This window comes from Dreissena polymorpha, chromosome 2, assembly GCF_020536995.1.
Source record: "Dreissena polymorpha isolate Duluth1 chromosome 2, UMN_Dpol_1.0, whole genome shotgun sequence".
Taxonomy (NCBI): Eukaryota; Metazoa; Mollusca; class Bivalvia; order Myida; family Dreissenidae; genus Dreissena; species Dreissena polymorpha.
Genome location: NC_068356.1, coordinates 130,673,842 through 130,694,300, shown reverse-complemented (window position 1 = coordinate 130,694,300; position 20,459 = coordinate 130,673,842). Strand labels below are relative to the sequence as shown.

Below are 20,459 nucleotides of genomic sequence, written 5' to 3'. Positions count from 1 at the left end.
GCAAGAAAACCAACAATTATGATAAAAACTAACAAACACAGCAATGAGTTACTAAATTCAAATGTTTAGAACAATTCTGTAAGAACAAGTTTTTCATTATTTTCATTTAAAACTTAGTTTCCAAATTCAATAATTTGTATTTCTCACAAGTCAGTTATTTGTTTCTCCAAACTATGAAGAAAACAAAGATTTACTTCAAGATAGGACTACAAAATAATAGCAATCATCTGTTTGCCCATCTTTACATAAAGAACAATAATGTAACTGTCATTGACCATTAAAAGGCATCATTTCCAACTTGTGAAAAGCAGTACATAACCCAATCCACTGTTACCTTTTGATAAGAATACTGTTTTCATCTTTATATCTGTGTTTAAGACTGTCCTCGCGTGTTTTCTCATCTGACACTTTTACAACCTGCTTCTCTAAATACTTTATCTGAAAAACAAAGAAAAACAAAACAAATTCAGCATCTCAAACTTCTCAAACAACTTTTTCTCTATCAAAACAAGCCAGGTCCCGTCCTACTGCTGAGCTTCTGTTCAGTGGGCTAAAATTGAGGCAATTATTGCAGAAAATGTAAGACAAAATACCATGAGGCAGTAAATTGGCTTTGAACATTTTATTTCAAAGATTTTATCTCATATTGAAACTTAGAATTCATGGTCTGGGCCTTGATTTACTAATACATTGTGGGACATAGGAATAAACAATATAGATTTAGAATCAATAAAAATATGTTGAGCATTTTCTTATACATGTATGCAGACTATAAAGGTTGCATAGGTCGAAAATAAATACTTTTAAATGAAAAATTGTGTACATAGACCCATTAAATTCCATGTCTTTGAACTGCATTATACTATCAAACATAATAGATTCAATAATATCTTTTAATTTTATACTTAAGTTTGAGAATTGGTCAGTAAATACCCGTCCTGTACAAGCAATTATACAATGATTTTTTACAATGTGTGGTGAATATTTGCGTTCCCATACAGTGTACATACTCTGTCTGTGAGCTCCTGGAAACTTCCATCTATGTCATCATAAATGTCTTCATTTGGACTCCTTACTCCCCGCGCTAAGTGACTGTGGAAGAGAATCAAGAAGATAAATAACAAGATTTCTTTGAGAAACACAATGCCCCCAAGTAAGCCAAATATGAAGTTGCTATGTAGTTTATCAGGGTTGCCACCAACCTGATGAAATAAAATTCCCAGACTTTTCACTGACTTTTCCCTGACCAAATCTTGGTTTTCACTGACTAATTTCGGGACATATTCAGCCTCCTCCTCCCCACAGATGACCAAATCCACCCATTTAATGTTTCTTTTATTCTTTAACATAAAATATTTAACAACTAACAAAGCAGTACTACTTGTACACTAATCTATGCATGATGCAAGGCTATATAGTAAAAAATCAATAGAGGTCATCTGCAAGTCATGATAAATGTACCTATGAAGTTTCATAATCCTAGGCCTAAGTATTCTTGAGTTATCACCTGGAAACCATTTTACAGTTTCGAGTCACTGTGACCTTGACCTTTGACCTAGTGACCTGAAAATCAATAGGGGTCATCTGTCAGTCATGATCAATGTACCTATGAAGTTTCATGGTCCAAGGCAGGTTTTTTTTTTTGGCTCGATTTTAAAGCCGAAATTCGGCTATATTCCCAATCGCAAAAAGTATACTTTTTTCTTAACCAAATTTTTAATTTTCTAGGTATAAAAAGGGCAAATAATTCTGTCAAAATGCACGCCATAGTTATCTAACTTTGCCTGCCCAGTCCCCTCATGATAGTAAGTAAGTGTACAAAGTTTGAATGCAATAGCTTTGATACTTTATGAGAAAAGTGGACCTAAACACAAAACTTAACCAGACGCCGACGCCAAGGTGATGACAATAGCTCATAACTTTTTTTTCAAATGACCTTGACCTAGTGACCTGAAAATCAATAGGGGTCATCTGCGAGTCATGATCAATGTACGTATGAAGTTTCATGATCCTAGGCATAAGCGTTCTTGAGTTATCATCCAGAAACCACTGTACTATTTCAGGTCACCGTGACCTTGACCTTTGACCTAGTGACCTGAAAATCAATAGGGGTCATCTGCGAGTTATGATCAATGTACCTATCAAGTTTCATGATCCTAGGCATAAACGTTCTTGAGTTATTATCCGGAAACCATTTTACTATTTCGGGTCACCGTGACCTTTAACCTAGTGACCTCAAAATCATTACGGGTCATCTGCGAGTCATGATCAATGTACCTATGAAGTTTCATGATCCTAGGCATAAGCATTCTTGAGTTATCATACGGAAACCATTTTACTATTTCGGGTCACCGTGACCTTTGACCTAGTGACCTCAAAATCATTACGGGTCATCTGCGAGTCATGATCAATGTACCTATGAAGTTTCATGATCCTAGGCGTAAGCGTTTTTGAGTCATCATCCGGAAACCATCTGGTGGACGGACGGACTGACCTACCGACATGTGCAAAACAATATACCCCCTCTTCGTCAAAGGGGGGCATAAAAATGTGTGTTGTCTAAACAAAAATAAAAACCAAAGTGCATCCATAATGTGATTTCTAATGGCATTACTAACATTAAGCCTACATCATTTATCATTCAGCATATGTAGAAAATGTAACTGAGCCTCACATGTGCATTAATTGTTGCATAAGATAACTTGTGCGGTCTGCACAGGCTTATCAGAGACAACACTTTCTGCTTTAACTGATTTTCATTGTTAACTCTTTCAGTGCGGGAACCGAATTGTGAAGGCCTTTGCAAACAGTTTGGATCCAGATGAGACGCCACAGAAGGTGGCGTCTCATCAGGATCCAAACTGTTTGCTATTCTGATAGTATTCTTTGAAAAAAATCGAAGAAAATGCTTATCTTAAAAATTCAGCAGACGACATTTTAGCAGAAGACAAATTTCCCAGCATGCAAAGGGTTAAAGGAAATCACTTCCAAAGGAAAATCTATTCCAGATGAAAAGGACTCAACAGGGTAATCATAGACCATACCACGCATTCAGCATTTACCAGAGCAAAAAAAGTGGATCAATTACAATTATTTAATCTGTTGTTGTTCTTGGTTAAGTTCAGTTTGTGAGAACATTATAACAGAGGAAGTGTGATTTACTGAAAACTGCATGGACAATGATTCTTATTGACATATACTAGGTAAAGAACTGAGTTATCTTTTCCTGCATTTATGTAAATAACTGACTCGCTTGTTTAGAAATTGATAAGCACAATGTTGAATAATATGTGATTTAACAGTACACTAACATTAGAAATAACCTAATTATGAAAATGCATATGCCATGTTATTAAGAAATATTTCTGTTTCATGACCCCCCCCTTAGTGATTCAAAGCCAAAATAAACATGACTTACCTAGCATACACTGCAGATGATATTCTTCTGTTTGGACTGAAAATAAAGATACAAACATACATACATTTTAACACTGTCAAAATGACATCACCTTTAAATATGTCTGATATTCATGAGTAGTCATGTGAGTAATTTAATAGTAAATGGTGGATTTCACAAATGTAATAATCTCACTCATGATATCAATAAGTCATCAATAGTATATATATATATATATATATATATATATATATATATATATATATATATATATATATATATATATATATATATATATATATATATATATATATATATATACATTTCCCTTTAAATTATAAATAATTTAGTTCAACTGTTGAACTAAAACCAAATAGAATAAACTGTATAGTTTACTTCCATTATTAACCACTTAATCGAAGTATAAATTTTCCAAAATAAAGCTGTCAGTTCACTCACTCATCCATACTATACCTAATACAAAACTACATAAGACATTTGCAACTAAATCATTATCCAACGAGGCACATAATTACAATGTTTGACTGCATAATGAATTCAAACTCCTGACACGAACAGGTGAGTCATCATACATGGGCGGTTTAATACATTTTCTTCCCCCACACCACTGCACTACCTTACACTCAGCAAAAGTTGTAATATACAATAAGATGCATAATGCATTCAATATGAAATTAGAGCTTAACCCTGATAAACATAAAAATCCTTCTTAAATTGATTAATAATGGTATAAATACAGGCAGGTAGAGTTAAATTATCTCATCTCAAATTGCAAGCTGCAATTCATCATGACATTTATATTAGAAAAGATAAAGCAACAATTTATGTTGTGTGTATTATAACTTTTCTTGAGTGTATACAGCTGCAGGCAGTGTATTCCACATTAAGAATGACGATTTACTGTACGCTCACCATATGCAAGTAAATTAAATTGTTGAGGTCTGCCAAACATCATAATGTGGCTTATGCAATATAGTAGCGCTGAATTACATCAGGAACTGCATGATCTGTCAAAGATTTTTAAAACTAAATTTTTTTTGTGGGTTTAAGTGTGAAAGTATATGTATCAATATGCACAACATTTCTTTATCAGATAGAATGGTTTCACGCCCAACAATTAACACGCATGCTTGTCTTACAGCAAACCTTGTATAGATTGCACAGAATACCGTAATTACTCTATGTTTTCGGACACTTTAAAATTACTAATTTTTTTCGTGTCAGAAAACTTAGATACGAAAAATACAGGTGTCCGAAAATTTAGAGTTGAAAATTGCAGTGTCCGAAAATAGCGTAAATTGTATCAACGACTACCGGTAATAGCACGCGCTTGTAAAATACCATGCCGTATTGTATAAATTACAGTTATATATGTTTGCACTGCATTTTAAATAATTTTTAATGCTTAATTTATTTGACAGAAAGTTACTACAAGGTTTGACCAACAAGTTCAAAGATGAGCGTGTTATGTACCGATACTCGCTAGTATGAACCTGTAATTAACGAAATAAAACTGCAAACTAAGAATTCTTTGTTTTTCATTTCCGTTAGTTGTTGTCTACCTTCCTATGTTAGTAAAACTTGCAATAGGGTGCATCACTCTTTGAAGCGTTAAGTATTTGTCACAGTTATTTTACGGAGAAGGGGTACCGGAAGTACCATTGCGGAATATAAATGAACTGTTAATTGGCACTACCCCTGGTAATTGTCATAACGCCTATGCTATCGGGCGAAACCAGTGTTAAATACCGGTTTATAAGGTTATTTACCCAATAACGCAAATGTAATGGTCCGTTGCCCTTATGCATGCACCTGCCATGTTTTATGATGTTAATCTGGTTGTAAAACCCCATGATCGAAGTGTCATTAGATGTGGTGTCCGAAAACTTAAGAGTGTCCGAAAACATAGAGTAATAACGGTATAAATATCACATAAAACTAACACAAATACTGGGTATGAGGTCAATTAATGTTTGCTACAGTTTGCAAAACACTGACTGGTTACAAATCAAATAAAACATTGTAATTAATAAGCTATGGGGCATTGGATCAGCAAACAAATGAAATTGGACTTGATTAAAATGTTAATACTGGTGCATTTGAAAAACCCGGAAACTGCCAATAAATGTTTGTTGCCAGAGCAAACACCACCACCTATGACATGAATGTTGCTACTTCTTTTCACTTAAATGTATTTGCCAGCACCTACCAATGCGTAATGTGTAATTTAACATAGGAAAATTGATATTTAAATATGCAAAACATGGACAGAAAATTCCTGTATTTCGCAGAATGGCCCCATTGAAATATGAACCAAATAAAATAAAGATCCAAGAGGGGCTGGGTGATATTAAATAAATTATATGGCAGGGCCCTCAATTAGCCCTTTTTACCGCCGAATATCAGCGTCTTCCCCCATGAAAAAAAGTATACTTTTTCCCCTATTTCAGCTAAACATTCCCCCCTCCCAAAAAATAAAATAATTTTATACCTATGTTGCCAGCTGGCATCGTGCTAGTAACCTTTGATTAAATGTATATTTATGTAAATCACATTAAAATATAGCAATTTTAAGTGTTGAATGGTTGGTGAAAAGATCTTATGAAATTCCCCTTTTCGCCCAAAACAACGCGAAATTCCCCCCTCTAAGGGCCCCGGCCCCAAAGTTAGCAACAGCCCTGTATGGACAACAAATTGCCATAAGCAACAAATGTACAACTTCCCAGGACTGGTGCTGGGCAAATTATAATAAACCTAACCTTGCACAGAGGGATAGACACTAAATGATAAATCATTTTTGTTCTTTTCTTTTGTGATTTCATGTACCCTATGCAAACACAATATATATCATGTAAAACAACAAACACAAATGTGGGTTCTATATGACATAAGGAGCAATGCCTCCACCACTACAACCCTCAGGTGCTGCAACTTACATCATATCTCGCTTCTTATGTCTAATATAAATATATAATTGTATAACTAAGTATGCATATGTTTTTTTTGTTTATTCTGTAAACTAAGTTTGAAACTATTGTAAACTGTTATAATGTGCAAAAACTTTGTGCTGTTTAAATAGTTTTGAAATCCATACATGTTGTAGAAATAAAGAAAAACTTCAGCAAAGCAAACATTGAAAAAATACATTTGTTTTAATATTTATCTAAAATTAAGGTTTTAATGGCAAATGCAATCAATAAATAATGTGGGCTAGATATTGGTTTACATGATGTTTTTACTTATATTGAATTGTTTGCCATAAAGTTTGAAGCTCATTTATTATTTAAAGCTCTACCAAATGCTAGTCGGATTTTCGTTGGGGGTGGTCGCTTTGCAAGTATATGACAGAGCAATTTCTAAATATCAAATTTTAAACAAGCTATAATTTGGGTCCACTTACCACTTGCATTATTGGGTCAATTATAATACCAATTTGGTATTTGCAGAACAAGATATTAGAATAAGATTATTTTTAAAATGTTTCAATTGGAAGTGTCAAGCTATATATGTTACAATTGAGGAATGTTGAATTATATATAATTACCCAGCAGACCTTGACATGAATATAATTAATTAGACTTGTATTTATAGATTGGTCAGATACATTTTCATTACCATTCAGAATCATCTGTATATTCTTTTAAACAACAGCAACCAGATATCAAAGAGATAAAACAACTCAAAAGTTTGCAAACATTCAGTCTTATGCATTATATGCCCAGCATATCTCCAGAACAGCCAACGCAGTCCGTACAGGCTACTTTGACTGCTTAATGTGACCACAAAAATCGTGTGACTTTAAAGTGACTGCACTGTCTGGTCTAAAGCCATGCTTGCATAAGACCCATTTTCGCATGCTTATGCTATTTTATCAAGCAGTTAACTCCATTTTACTGATGCATACATGTACAACATATCGACAAATTTAAACATCTAATTTATATTGAACTGCATATATTCTAATTTTCAAGTGCAAGGATTTGTACTAATGCTGCTTCACAGATTCAGCAATTAATGCAATATGTATAGACAAGTGTTCACCTGAGTGTCAAATGAAACAAACCACAACTTCATTGAATACCAAAACGATGTAAGTGATGGTCAAATGATATTAGCTAAGAATGCTTGTGCACGTTAGCAGCAACAAGTAGGCATATTGATTATGTTTATTTACCAAATCGACATTTCTATATGTTAACTTTGTTAATATGTCTTTCCATTACCTTAACCAGACAAGAGCTAATAATACTTGACAAGCTTATGTCTGGAAAATAAATATTGCACATAAGAAATTTCTGTAACAAATGAGAAATTGAAAAATATTTTTATTTTAACTTGATTTGAAAATATGTTTTCAGTTTGAATGAGAATAATGTTTTCCTTTCTTCCAATTGTTTAAGACTTATTATTGCGGTTTTTATGAATAGTTTTTTAACGCAAAGTGTATGCTTTGTCCAAATTACTGTTATAAGCATTAAAGAATTATCTTTTATTTCATACAATAAATGTGTAATTGGTATATTTGCCAGCTGAATACTATATAAGAATTCATTACCAACATTTTTTCTTGATGCAATATTTTTTCAATTTCAATGTTGAAATTTTTCAGAAAATCAAATAGCAATGGAACTATAACACTTATGGCAAAAATCTGCAACAAAATATTAATAAAAATTGCCTGTTTGTGTTAAGGTGAATATCAAATAAGCTTTGTCATGTATCAAGATAAAAAATAACTCAAGTAACTTGAAGGGCAAGCAATGAATAATGAACAGTACTAATATTAATGGCAGGGTACAAAACATGATAACTAGTTATTAGATTATAGTAATTAAATTACCCCCTAGGTTACATATGTCTAGATCTGTCCATTTATCTGAAATGTCACTCTACAGTAGTGATACAAATGTCTTGCCTTTTATGTTAAGTAAGTCTAGCATTATACTAAAATCAGCTTTAATCACCTATAATTATACCAGTATTAAAATAGGCGTAACACAAGCTGTAGAAAGAAACCAAGTATATGTCATGCTCTTTACTAATAATTGTTTATAATGATGTAGTTTTTTGTGTATTTACAAGATATTAAACATAATTTTGGAAATTAACTTTTCAGATATTGTTTTTCAAAAAAAAAATTTACTTTTTGTGCACAGGATAAAGTAAAAGAATTAATTTATGTATTCTTTACCTTGTAACATCCGTCACTTTTTTAAAGAAAAAGGTGATGAATAAACTTGGATAGTTATTGGCTCCTAAGTTAGATTTAGAGATTTTAAAACCATATCATAATGCGGCCTGAACTTATAATGCACCATTAGAAATTTTTTAGGAAAGAACAAGAGCTGTCACCATAGGATGACTTATACCCCATATAAACGCTTGATAGAAGTTATGAGCTTTTTTCGAAACCTAAACACAGATTTCGAAACCTAAATGCGGACCCTAAGGTCAAGGTCACAGGGGTCAAAATTTGTGTGCGTATGGAAAGGCCTTGTCCGTATACACATGCATAACAAATATGAAGGTTATATCTCAAGGGACATAGAAGTTATGAGCATTTTTCAAAACCTAAACGCAGATTTCGAAACCTAAACACGGATCCTAAGTTCAAGGTCAAGGTCACAGGGGTAAAAATTTTGTGCGTATGGAAAGGCCTTGTCCATATACACATGCATACCCAATATGAAGGTTATATCTCAAGGGACATAGAAGTTACGAGCATTTTTCGAAACCTTAACGCAGATTTCCAAACCTAAACGCAGACCATAAGTTGAAGGTCAATTTTACATGTGTAAGAATTTTTGTGCATATGGAAAGGCCTTGTCCACATACACATGCTTACCAAATATGAAGGTTATATCTCAAGGGACATAGAAGTTATGAGCATTATTCGAAACCTAAACGCAGATTTCGAAACCTAAACGCGGACCCTAAGTTCAAGGTCACAGGGGTCAAAATTTTTGTACGTATGGAAAGGCCTTGTCCATATACACATGTACCGGTATACCAAATATGAAGGTTATATCTCAAGGGACATAGAAGTTATGAGCATTTTTCGAAACCTAAACGCAAAGTGTGAAGGAAAGACAGACAGATGGACAGTCTGATCACTATCTGCCACCATTTCTTCGAAAAGGGGGCATAAAAATACAATGATATTAGACCGTTGACCATAAAGGATGACCTTGACCATGACTTTTTACCACTTAAAATGTGCAGCTCTGTGAGGAGATACACATGCATGGCAAATATGAAGTTGCTATCTTCAATATTGCAAAAGTTATCAAACTTTAACCAAGGTTAAAGTTTTGGGACACACACATACAATGAATGAATAAATGACAGACAGACAGGCCAAAAACAATATACCCGAGATCTTTTGATCCGGGGGCATACAAAAATAGTGAACAGCAAAATCATGCTGCAATTTTTATTTTGGATATGTTCAAGAAAAAAAATCATACAGGTTAAATTTATGTCTAATAGTATATTAGATCAGAAGATAATTTTTTTCAAAGACTGTGTTGACCAATAATGGATTTTAATTTCAATGGTAAAAAATAGCTTACGTATTAAATTCCACTTCATATCCATTGACAAACAACCATGTTCAAACAAAACTGCATCCTAAGCAATATTCTGGTTAACTACTCTGCTAGTAAATTAAAACATTTAATGTGAGATATTTAAGTGCTTACCCTTTATGTCGATTTCGAGGACTTCGAAGGCGGGACCTATGGCTACTGTCGCAACTGAAATCAGGGAATTGTGGGTAGCTGTTGAAATGTTAGAGAACAGGTGTAATGATGTGTAAAGAGTGGAAGGTTCAAGAAAACAAGAGCACCGCATAACGGGTGCCAACGCTCGGCTGAGGGTGCAGTTTTGAATAAAAGAAAGATTGTCAGATTATTATTTTTTAAAGAGGTCACAGTGACCTTGACCTTTGACCTAGTGACCCCAAAAATGGGTGTGGCATGTAGAACTCATCAAGGTGCACCTACATATGAAGTTTCAAAGTTGTAGGTGGAAGCACTTTGATTTTAGAGACAAATGTCAAGGTTTTCGCACGTCGCGGACGGCGAGCTGGCTTTGACAATACCTCGAGTTTCTCCAAAAACAGCCAAGCTAAAAATTGGTTGAAACTGTAATATTACAATTTTGTGTCAAATAGTAAAATTGCTTAAGCTTTTGCAAGTATTGTAAACAATATGCTACAGAGGTGTTTTAACAAAGTAACAGGACGGCTGATTAAGCAATACATCAGGGGACACAAGTCTGGGTATATTCTGTCACAAAACACTTCAAAACATTTACATTTGAATGTTAATTCTCACACTTACGATAAATTAGCATCTGAGGAGTCAGACTCGAGATCTACAGCACCATAATCCTCGAAATTTTCTTCATCTGTTTTACTGAAAAACACACACATGCATATTACAAACACTTATCAAGAGCTGTTCCAAGACAGCGCGCTCGATTTGTCTTCCATTTAAATGGTATGATGCTCTTCATTTAATCTCTTGATATATTTAAAAATTAATAATGAACTATAATTGATATAATCAAAGACATATTTGAAGTTGAATTCATGTTGAAATTCTTTGCAATTTTACCAGTTCATTTTGGTGCTTGTTTGTTAACTGATTACAATTGTATGGATATGTATTATCCAATAATACCACAAGTTTATTTTGTCATTACCTTTGCCATGTTTGTTGTCAGCATAATTTGTATTTGTGTAAATTGTGCCATCTGCCTATTATACTAAGGCTTGGGACAGAGGCATTGTGTCGACACAAATAAGTTTTAATTAAGTTTACAAATGTAAGAATGTTTCTGTTGGCAGTGCAAATACATAGGAAGTCTGTTGAAGAATAAACAAATCCAGAATATTAACATGAATACAGAACAGGTTAAATGACACAAAACAAAAATGACAACATATTATTAAACATTTTAAATTTAATCTGGTCTAAAAATGTATGGAGATACAATGCAACAACCATTACCATCATTAAAGTATTAATCAAAGATGACCTGTTATCATAATTTACTTTTATCTCACTAAAATGTGGACATTAACATTATCTACAACTGCTCAACTGTGAGAATGCTTTTGTCACCAAACACGAAGATTTTTTTGGCTAAGAAGGCTTCATTTGTTGCAAATACAGTGATTAATGGATTGTCAGATCTGACAGAACTGTTCAAGTAAGGCTGGCTTGTTAACAACAAATGTCAAAATTATCAATGGTCAACTCATGTTAAGCTTGTAAGACCCATTAAAACATTGACTTTTAACAGCAACCTGAGAAAACCTGTACCAACAGTCCACTTCAGAGGTAATACTAGTACTTATTAAAGTTGTTATCCTGTAACTATGCTGGCAATCAATTTGAAGGCATAAACAAGCAATTGGAGAACTAAAATGGCCTTAATCAACAAAGTTTATCACAAATTTTTAACACATGTACATGTGCACAGTCATGTAAGGTTGTATGACATGGAGGTATAATATAATTTGTGGTTAAAATTATTTTCATTACGACATTTTACATCCTTGATACATGTGACAACTGTCACAACATTTTAAATATTGCAATCACAGTCCAATGATATGAGGCCGACATATACATGTAACACTGCTGATAATAGATAACAAAAGTCAAGGCTTACTGACATAACAAAATGTTTCTGCAGCAAATGCAGAGAAAAGAAACAACACTTTAAATCTGGCATTTCAATACTATGACTCATCCAAGATGTTTCACAATAAAGCTTCCAGGTTCATTGTGCGAAATAGTTTAATTTAAATTCCTGTTTTTTCTGCACATGCAATGCCTTGAACAAGATGTTCTGGCACAAAACTAGAGTTTGTCGCAATAGTCTGACGCAATAGTCTTACCCAATGGGTTGTTTGACCACAGGTGCATGGTGTTTTGGTTTGAAAAGACATTAATTAATGAATTAAATAGACTATACAACGTTACACACCAACTATTGCACTGCCATTTCAGAGAAAGAACTATTATGATAATAGAAGTATATACAAATCATGTAATCACAAGGTTGTGGCCAATTTTGATTATAAGTTGGCCGGATTTGAACACAATTTGTTGAAGACCGCAATATGATATTACATACCAAATATTAAACCTCTGTGTCTTATGGTTTCAGAGGAAAATATATCCTAATTAATTGTGCCATGTAAGACTTTACCTTGTGTCCCCCCCCAATTACACAATACTGATAATGACCTAGTTACTGATGACCTTCCACTACTGTGACCATGTGATGATGTCGGGAACAAGTTACGACGGGTAGTTTCAGGCGTTGAGAAATCTATCAACAACTGGCCCCCATCTTCATCTGTGTTTGTGTCATACTCGTTAAATGTGAAGGCACTTGCTTCCGATGCATCTCTTGTCTGTGAACAAAATCCTGATTATTAACAAAATAACTAACAGTTAAACTTCCCTATGAAACTCTATGACAGAAATGTTTGAGTTGTTGGACATCTCCAGTTATCGAAATTTCCAATATCAGGAATCTGGAAAAAATTAATTACAACAGAGACTCTCAGAAAACATATCGTCAACATATATACTTATAATTTTTTACAATAATCATTATTCCTTTTGATATAATACACATTAAATGAAAATACAATATCATAAGATTTTAAGTGTAAGCCAATTTTTGTCATGTTAATTTTCATCTCCCTCGAATAAAATATATCTTTTGAAGAGTGTATACTAAACTGAAGCTACATGTAAGTTAATGAGTTGAATTCACATTAGTCTGAAGCTACACAGGTCCCATATAGCAAAGGACCCATTTTTGCACGCCACTGCGCAATTAATTATAGTTATTCACAACAACTTTAAATTTCATTCATAAATACCTTTTCACTGACTGTGGTCATTGAGATCCAATTCACAAAACAATCATCATACAAAAAAATCAATTGCACTGTCGGTATAATCAATATATTAACTGTTTCTATTTTTCTGACACCTTGACTTTCTTAATTAATTTCTTTCTTGCCAAAATGTGCTTTATCACAGATTTTTTTGGCAAAAAACAAACAATACACATTAACAGCAATAGGAGCGACAAATTAATCAGTCAAGAGTATATTCCCATCACTTGAAAGCCTGCGAATTGGTTAAATATTCCACTGACTCCCAGAAATAAGAGTGAAAATCGACCAACACCCAAGAACATAAAAGCTAAGATCAATACCATTGCCAACAGGTCTGCACATTCTACAATCTTAGAAATTCCACAATATTTTTGTCTGCATCAACTTTGAATTTGATCATCAAGTTGTGATCACAAACAATTACAGAAACAACCATACATTTCATGCAGTGTACTGTAATTATGCTGTTTGAAATTGGGTTTTAATTTGGTTTAAGTTTTTGCTATAAGGTACCTGGCCGATTTCAATCTTGAATTTGATTAGATTTCTATTAAGCAATTGCATTACCCTTGATTCACAACCACGCAACATCTTCTTGTATCTATAAGCAAGACTATACAATCAATGCATATACAAGTAATATAAATCAGGTTTAATCAATGATGTTATTTCATATTAGACATGTGAATCAATAATCTCATACTATTTTATGAAGTATGGAGTGTTTAGTGAATTCCAGAACACACCTTACTAGGCATTAATGAATTATTCATTGCTGGCTCACATCTGGCATTACTACATACCAAATACAATTATAAGTGCAAATTTCCAAACAGTCACCTATATGTGAGCTATCACGTCATTTCATTTTTCAGATGTATTGGAATTGTCAATAGTTTTAAAAATAACCTAAACTAAATCACAGGTTTTCTTTATACATGCTGTTCTGCTGCAGTTGTATAATAATTACAAATATCAATATAGTATTAAGATTAGTTATCAGTACAAATTGTGTTATGTTAAAGCACAATAACTTATAGCATGCAACATATAAATATTACATGGGCTCAGTTCAGAGCAATTCAATAATTGAAAATATTTTACAATTAAAAGATGCTTAGTCTTTAAATGTATTTTTTGTTTGTTCAGGAAACAAAATAATCCTAGCAGGACTTAAAATACGCTGCATACATGCCATAAATCACATACAAATATGCTTATTTTAATGTTCTTTTATTAATTTCCCGAAGGTCACACAAGGTAAAAGAAAAATATGAGTTTAACAACACTATCAAGACTTCTTTGGACAGAAACATTAATTTTTATAACAACATTTTCTGTAGCTTTTAAAAGTTTACTAGCAAGGAGTGTACTGACTAGACATGATCATGTGGTGCAAGGTCCAAAGTTTGAGAAGAAACATCTGAACTTTTGCAACAAGAACTTCATTTTCTTAAAACAACAACCTTATAAGACTGGCATTATGTTCACTACAAAATATATATTGGTGTGCTACAGGGTGTGCTACCATCTATAAATCACTATCACTCCATAATTGTATGTTAAAAACTGAAACAAATAAATAAGCCTCGACTACTGAGGGTTGGCCTGGATAGCTTTGTATTAACTCTTTTATGTGATCACAGTCATTGTGTCTTTTGTTACATTGGCTGCTATACTGGGTATCCAGTATCTGAAAGCATACACCACTATGGTCTATCAGATAAAGTAATCATTGAAATAAACAAACAACTACCATTGTAAAGAAATGTGGCTTAACATGTACTCTTGATATTGGGTGCAATCGTATACATCAACAGGAAGAAGTGCCCTACAAATGGATGTTTGTCGCTTTGAAATGGTGACCAGCTGTACACCAATAAAAAAAAACAGTCAACAATAATTAGGTTTTATTCAAAACATGAATGCATTCTTCCCTTAATGTTTTTTCATTTTTGTTATAAAATAACTTGTTATCTTTAATTGACCAAGCTTGTCCAGGAAAAGTATGGTTTGATTAACGGACCTCTATATAATGGATATGACCCAACAGGGCAATTTAAAACAAACAAAAAATATAATAGAAATGTTGCTGACAGCAACATCATAGTCTGAAGCTGGTCACACTTACCTCAGGTGTGGAATGTTGAGTGATGAGAAATGAGTTGATGAAATCTGTATGGTTCCCAGTGTTTGTGGGTGTTGACTGGATGAAATCTGTATGGTTCCCAGTGTTTGTGGGTGTTGACTGCTTTGAGGCTGCTGAAATTACAATCAGAAAACCATTATTGCTGGGTTTTAATAATATATGTTCTCAGATGTGACCATCTTATACAAAGTTGTTATGTTAATATTATTATAAAACATTATACATTTCATGTAATTCTGTCTTTCTTACAAAATAGTATTTATATCTGTTATATCAAGTGAAGGTATTGATTGTATTGAAGACAAAAAAGCAACATAGGTGACCAAGGAAAACCAAAACTAAGTTTTTGTGTTAATATGGAGTTAAAGGTTAAGTAGGTCAGAACTATATTTTGTTCGTGTTTTAGTTTATTATGCTTCGTTTTCAACACAGCTGGCGTCCCCAATTTACTGGATCTGTATTTGGTGTATTGTAACACAATATCTATGACACAATGTGATACACCAAATTATGAAATGCTGAAGCAATAACCACCTTCATATAACCAAAAGTGCAATATGCACCAATTGACATGACGCCTTATCTATGATCGCTCCGCCCACTAGAATTGATCCACCAATCAGCGATCCATTAATCGGGCGCACTCGTTAGCAACGACCTGTCCGCCATTTTCTAGACAAGCTACATGTTTAGGTTCACTTTTATTCCAACGAGTTTCTTTTGTTTTCCTTTTGAAAGAAACGATTAAAAATGGTTAAATGTCAATGGGGATTATGTTACTCAGACAATCGATATCCTGACAGATTAGTTGGTGACATTGAATTTATTTCGTTTCCAAAGCCGAAAAAAGATCTTGAGAAGAGCGAGTGGAAGCTTCAAGAATTACCGAGATCCCCTTTATAGAACATTAATTTATTTAACAAACTTGTTTATTTAACAAACAATGTCATATAAGCAATAACTAAGCATTATTAAGTATGTATTATGTCACGTGTGCATGTAAAATAATTGAGAATTTTGGTACCCAATTCATGTAACTTGACGAAATCTCCGTCAAAAATCGCGTTTCTGTGTGTGACAGAAACAAGTGAAAACCATTTTATTATTATTTTAAGCGTCAGAAAGTGCGTAAAACTTCACCGAATTCCCAGTTATAAAGCGCTTTTTCGTGTCAGATACACGGGTAGGGGGGAATGTTTCGGTAATAATTTTGTTAATAACACGGGTAAATACCGGTGAAGTGTTAATTTATTGCAAATACCACCATTACTCGTAATAACGGTTCGATTTCGGTAAGCGCGCAAGCGTTTGAGAGCGTGTTTAATGTACCGATTTACCCGTTATAAATAGCTGATGTTCTCTTTAATCGTATATTTTTTGCATTTGCAGAATAACTTAATGGCATCAACCCCATTACAAGTGTAATATGGTGTTAAACAAGTCCATAAAATCATCCGGAATATCGCGTAAATCTATATGCAGTCTATAGGCAAAGAAGCCATTTTGGTGTTATCTTGTCTAGGTTTTCTTCCCGCTGAGCCATGTGATTAAGTGGGCGGAGCGATCACTGATAAGGCGTCATGTCAATTGGTTTTATTGGAGGTCAATAAAATGTGCTCAACCAAACTTCAACTGACCTTGAACTTCCAGGATTTGCTGCACACCAGCACAAAAGTCCTGGAAGCTGACCTTGCCCTTACCCTCAGGGTCAAGGAGGTGGATGATACCCACAGTCTCCTGAAATGGCAATGGTAGTAAATTAAAACTTAAAAGAAGACAGGTAGTGATGTGGCAGGCAGTGTTTATAAGCAGGTACCTTCGTGAACAAAAATAGTACTGTTCTGTTCCTTTCAATACATAGCACATTTGTCAACTTTCAAGATTTCTAAGAGTACAGAATAATGCTAGTGGTATAAATGATTGTCACATTTTTGTGTTAACCAAGTTACCTAACGCTGATGAAGGGATTCAATAGGAGCAGGATGCTGCACCTGGATATTTCACTAAAAATGTGTTTCTATTGCAGCCATTGGCTTATTTGGTTAAAAGGGGTTAATTAAAAATATTGTGAAACCTTTCCATAAGGTATTTATCACTATTAAATGCTGATAAGTATCACAGTATTATCGAGTACTTAGATTACTTAAAATGAAGGCATGTAATTCAACAACAAGCAGCTCTTTTGATGCTTTTTTTATCTGTGCATTGTTGATACAAGCGGAAAACTTACATTAGTCAAATAATTACAAACTCAAACAGATTAAAGTGTTCATATGATTTCCAGGGCACGTTACAACTTAGCTGATTTTACATTCTTATTGTACTATAATTCTAAAGAGCTTACAGCACTTTAATTGATCTTTTAAGATTTAGAGATTGACAATTATATTGTAATCAAAACTGGTCTACAGACTTAAACCGCTGTTAAATCACACTCTGACCTCCTAACATGAAGACTAAATGCTTGTAGTAACTTCTTTGCTTAATCATATGGCTTTTCATTTGCAAATTCTAAAGCTTATTATCTTATCACTAACTCAATCTGTTTGAAAACTAGGATAAGACCAATCTGTGATACATGTAGATTTACCACACAGAAACAAACTACATGTTTAAATTAATCTTAAAATCAGCAGTGAAAGTACATTTCCCTTCACATAAAAATAAATCATTAAGGATATATAAGAATATAAGAAAAAGCAGAGTTTTGCAATATTACATATTTTCTTAAATATTCATTAATACCAATAAATTAGTTAACAGAGCTAATTCTTACCTCAGTTGTGGCTTTAGCATGATATTTAATAAAACATATACAAGTTATTTGATTTCATTAACCTGACCAACCTTAATTTTTGGGGACTCTTAGCCTTGCTGTGGTTATGGGTCAGTAAAGTCTGTTTTTTGTGAACAGCTTCAATTGCTTTAAAATATTTATAAGCTGTCATGAGTACTATCAGGGTTCGACACTAAGGCACGTCCGACAGACATTGTCTAGTAAGATCGATGGTCGGGCTAGTAAAACTGCGGGTTAGCTTGTCCGACTGGTCGTACATAAAAAATCTATACTGATTCATATAACTATAACTAACTGCCGTGAAAACCTTTTTCCTTAATGTGTAAAATTATTCTCGTATCCGTTATTTACATCAAAACAAAACTATCGTATATAAATTAACGCGGAGCATTCACATGATTCATCGCTATTTTTAGACACAAATGAGAGTTTCCCGCAGGAATTGCTTGTTTCCATTGGTCAAGTTGTTACAAATATTAATGATTTTCTGCAGTGTCATAAAACTTTACAGCATGTTTTTACGACTTCTATCAAAAAATCGGTATCGTCAATGTAAACATTTTTGCGTAGCAGACAAGATAATGTAATTTAAATAATGGCTTTGTCCAAGTTCGGATTTTTGTCTGACAAATCAGTTAATAAAGAAGAATCCGACGGTAAAACTGACAGGAAACGTAAATATGAAGAAAAACAAAAACGTCAATTTTATCCTATGGAAAATCGAGTCACTCTCAGTTCCCATGGCTTGAATTTGACGAAGAAAAGCAAAATAATAGTTTTATTTAATTGTTTTACTCTATGCATCAAAATAACTTTCTGGTGTTCACTGATTATTCACTGATAAATCCTGATTAAACAGTAACATAAAACAATCGTGTTTATTTGCTATGTCATTTATGGTCAAGTAGACATCAGATTCGGGCTAGTACATTTTAAGAGGAGCTGGTCCGATGGTCTTGCTGTAAAAAAAAGTTAATGTCGAACCCTGACTATGCATATGTTCGACATGACTATTGAACATTTTGGTAGAAAGAACCTGTTAGAAACTTATTAATATAATTTATTAAAAAATATCATTCAAAACTTAATGCGTAATGACTCATAACATTAGTTTGTTAATATTTGAAATGCTCATTTCATTTCCTAAATTGTTTTTTTTGTGGTAACATATTTTGTTTTTATATTTAAAAAATACCTGTAAAACAGTTCAGCAATACCTGACGCAATCTCATTTTGGCCAATTTATTTATTTGTTTTTATTATAAAAGCAATTAACATAACACATCATTATTTTGCAGAAATATAAGCGGTGGCCACATGATTTTCCTTCAAAAGTAATTTACTTATAAACAAATATTAAAGCATTTGTTTAATTGACTTTGAGACAAAATAGCTCAAGCACATACATATACTTACTCTGGTAACCTTATGAAAACATGTATCAGGAACATAAATAAAAATGTCATTCTACCAACTATAACTAACTCATTTTGAGAAACAAAACACTTTGAAACACATAGAAAGTGAAGATTGTTTGAAGTTTGCAAATGCAGTTCTATGGAGTATTTAATTTAAATTTAGTTCCAACCTGTGACTAATTTGTAGATGATAATCGGATCTGATTGAACTGGTTATGTTTATTCACATATATATCAATGAAACATTACCTTAACAGGTTGGGTAACAGTGTTTTCATTACGGCCAGGGTAAGAAGATGTTCAAAGAAACATGCCCCTGGCAAGTGGAAGTCAAATCATAAAGTAAACCCCAAAAATGATTAATGTTATTATAAATGCATCGTCAATTACTATTCATCATTGAAAACTGTTTTGGTTGCACAAATAAATATCACATCTAAGATGACATATCTAATCAATTCAACACAAGAAAACACAAATAATTTAATGCAAATATCAATTAACGTTACCCCACCCATCAATGCAAAAACGTAAACAAACATGAAATTGACATAAAATGTTGATTTAAACAAAATATCAATACCTCTTCGTTATCAGCTCCAAAATGTTCTTTGGCTAAGCTTTTCAGATGATCTACAGTTATAAATCCAGTTCCTTCAGTATCACAAACATCAAAAACTCCTTTTATTTTCTCGGTGAAATCCACCTCCATTACGTCCATTTACAACATTAATTTACCTGCATAA

The 20,459-nt window shown here is 33.3% G+C and overlaps 1 protein-coding gene across 6 annotated transcripts in view; it reads right to left on the bottom strand.

Annotated features, from left to right (window-relative positions):
- The window catches only part of LOC127869003 (rab11 family-interacting protein 4A-like), a 50,206-nt gene extending 29,747 nt beyond the window's left edge, over positions 1 to 20,459 (bottom strand). For all 6 annotated transcript variants that reach the window (XR_008044363.1, XR_008044362.1, XM_052411246.1 and 3 more), the window contains exons 1-10: positions 20,297 to 20,459; positions 17,136 to 17,235; positions 15,601 to 15,611; positions 15,481 to 15,558; positions 12,682 to 12,851; positions 10,762 to 10,836; positions 10,120 to 10,173; positions 3,419 to 3,454; positions 1,011 to 1,092; positions 335 to 438 (exon numbers count right to left, since the gene is read on the bottom strand). Coding sequence is in view for 4 of the 6 variants with exons in the window: in XM_052411246.1 (XP_052267206.1) it covers positions 335 to 438; positions 1,011 to 1,092; positions 3,419 to 3,454; positions 10,120 to 10,173; positions 10,762 to 10,836; positions 12,682 to 12,851; positions 15,481 to 15,558; positions 15,601 to 15,611; positions 17,136 to 17,235; positions 20,297 to 20,434 (848 nt within the window). In the remaining 2 variants the exon portion in view is untranslated. The remainder of the gene's footprint in view (positions 1 to 334; positions 439 to 1,010; positions 1,093 to 3,418; positions 3,455 to 10,119; positions 10,174 to 10,761; positions 10,837 to 12,681; positions 12,852 to 15,480; positions 15,559 to 15,600; positions 15,612 to 17,135; positions 17,236 to 20,296) is intronic.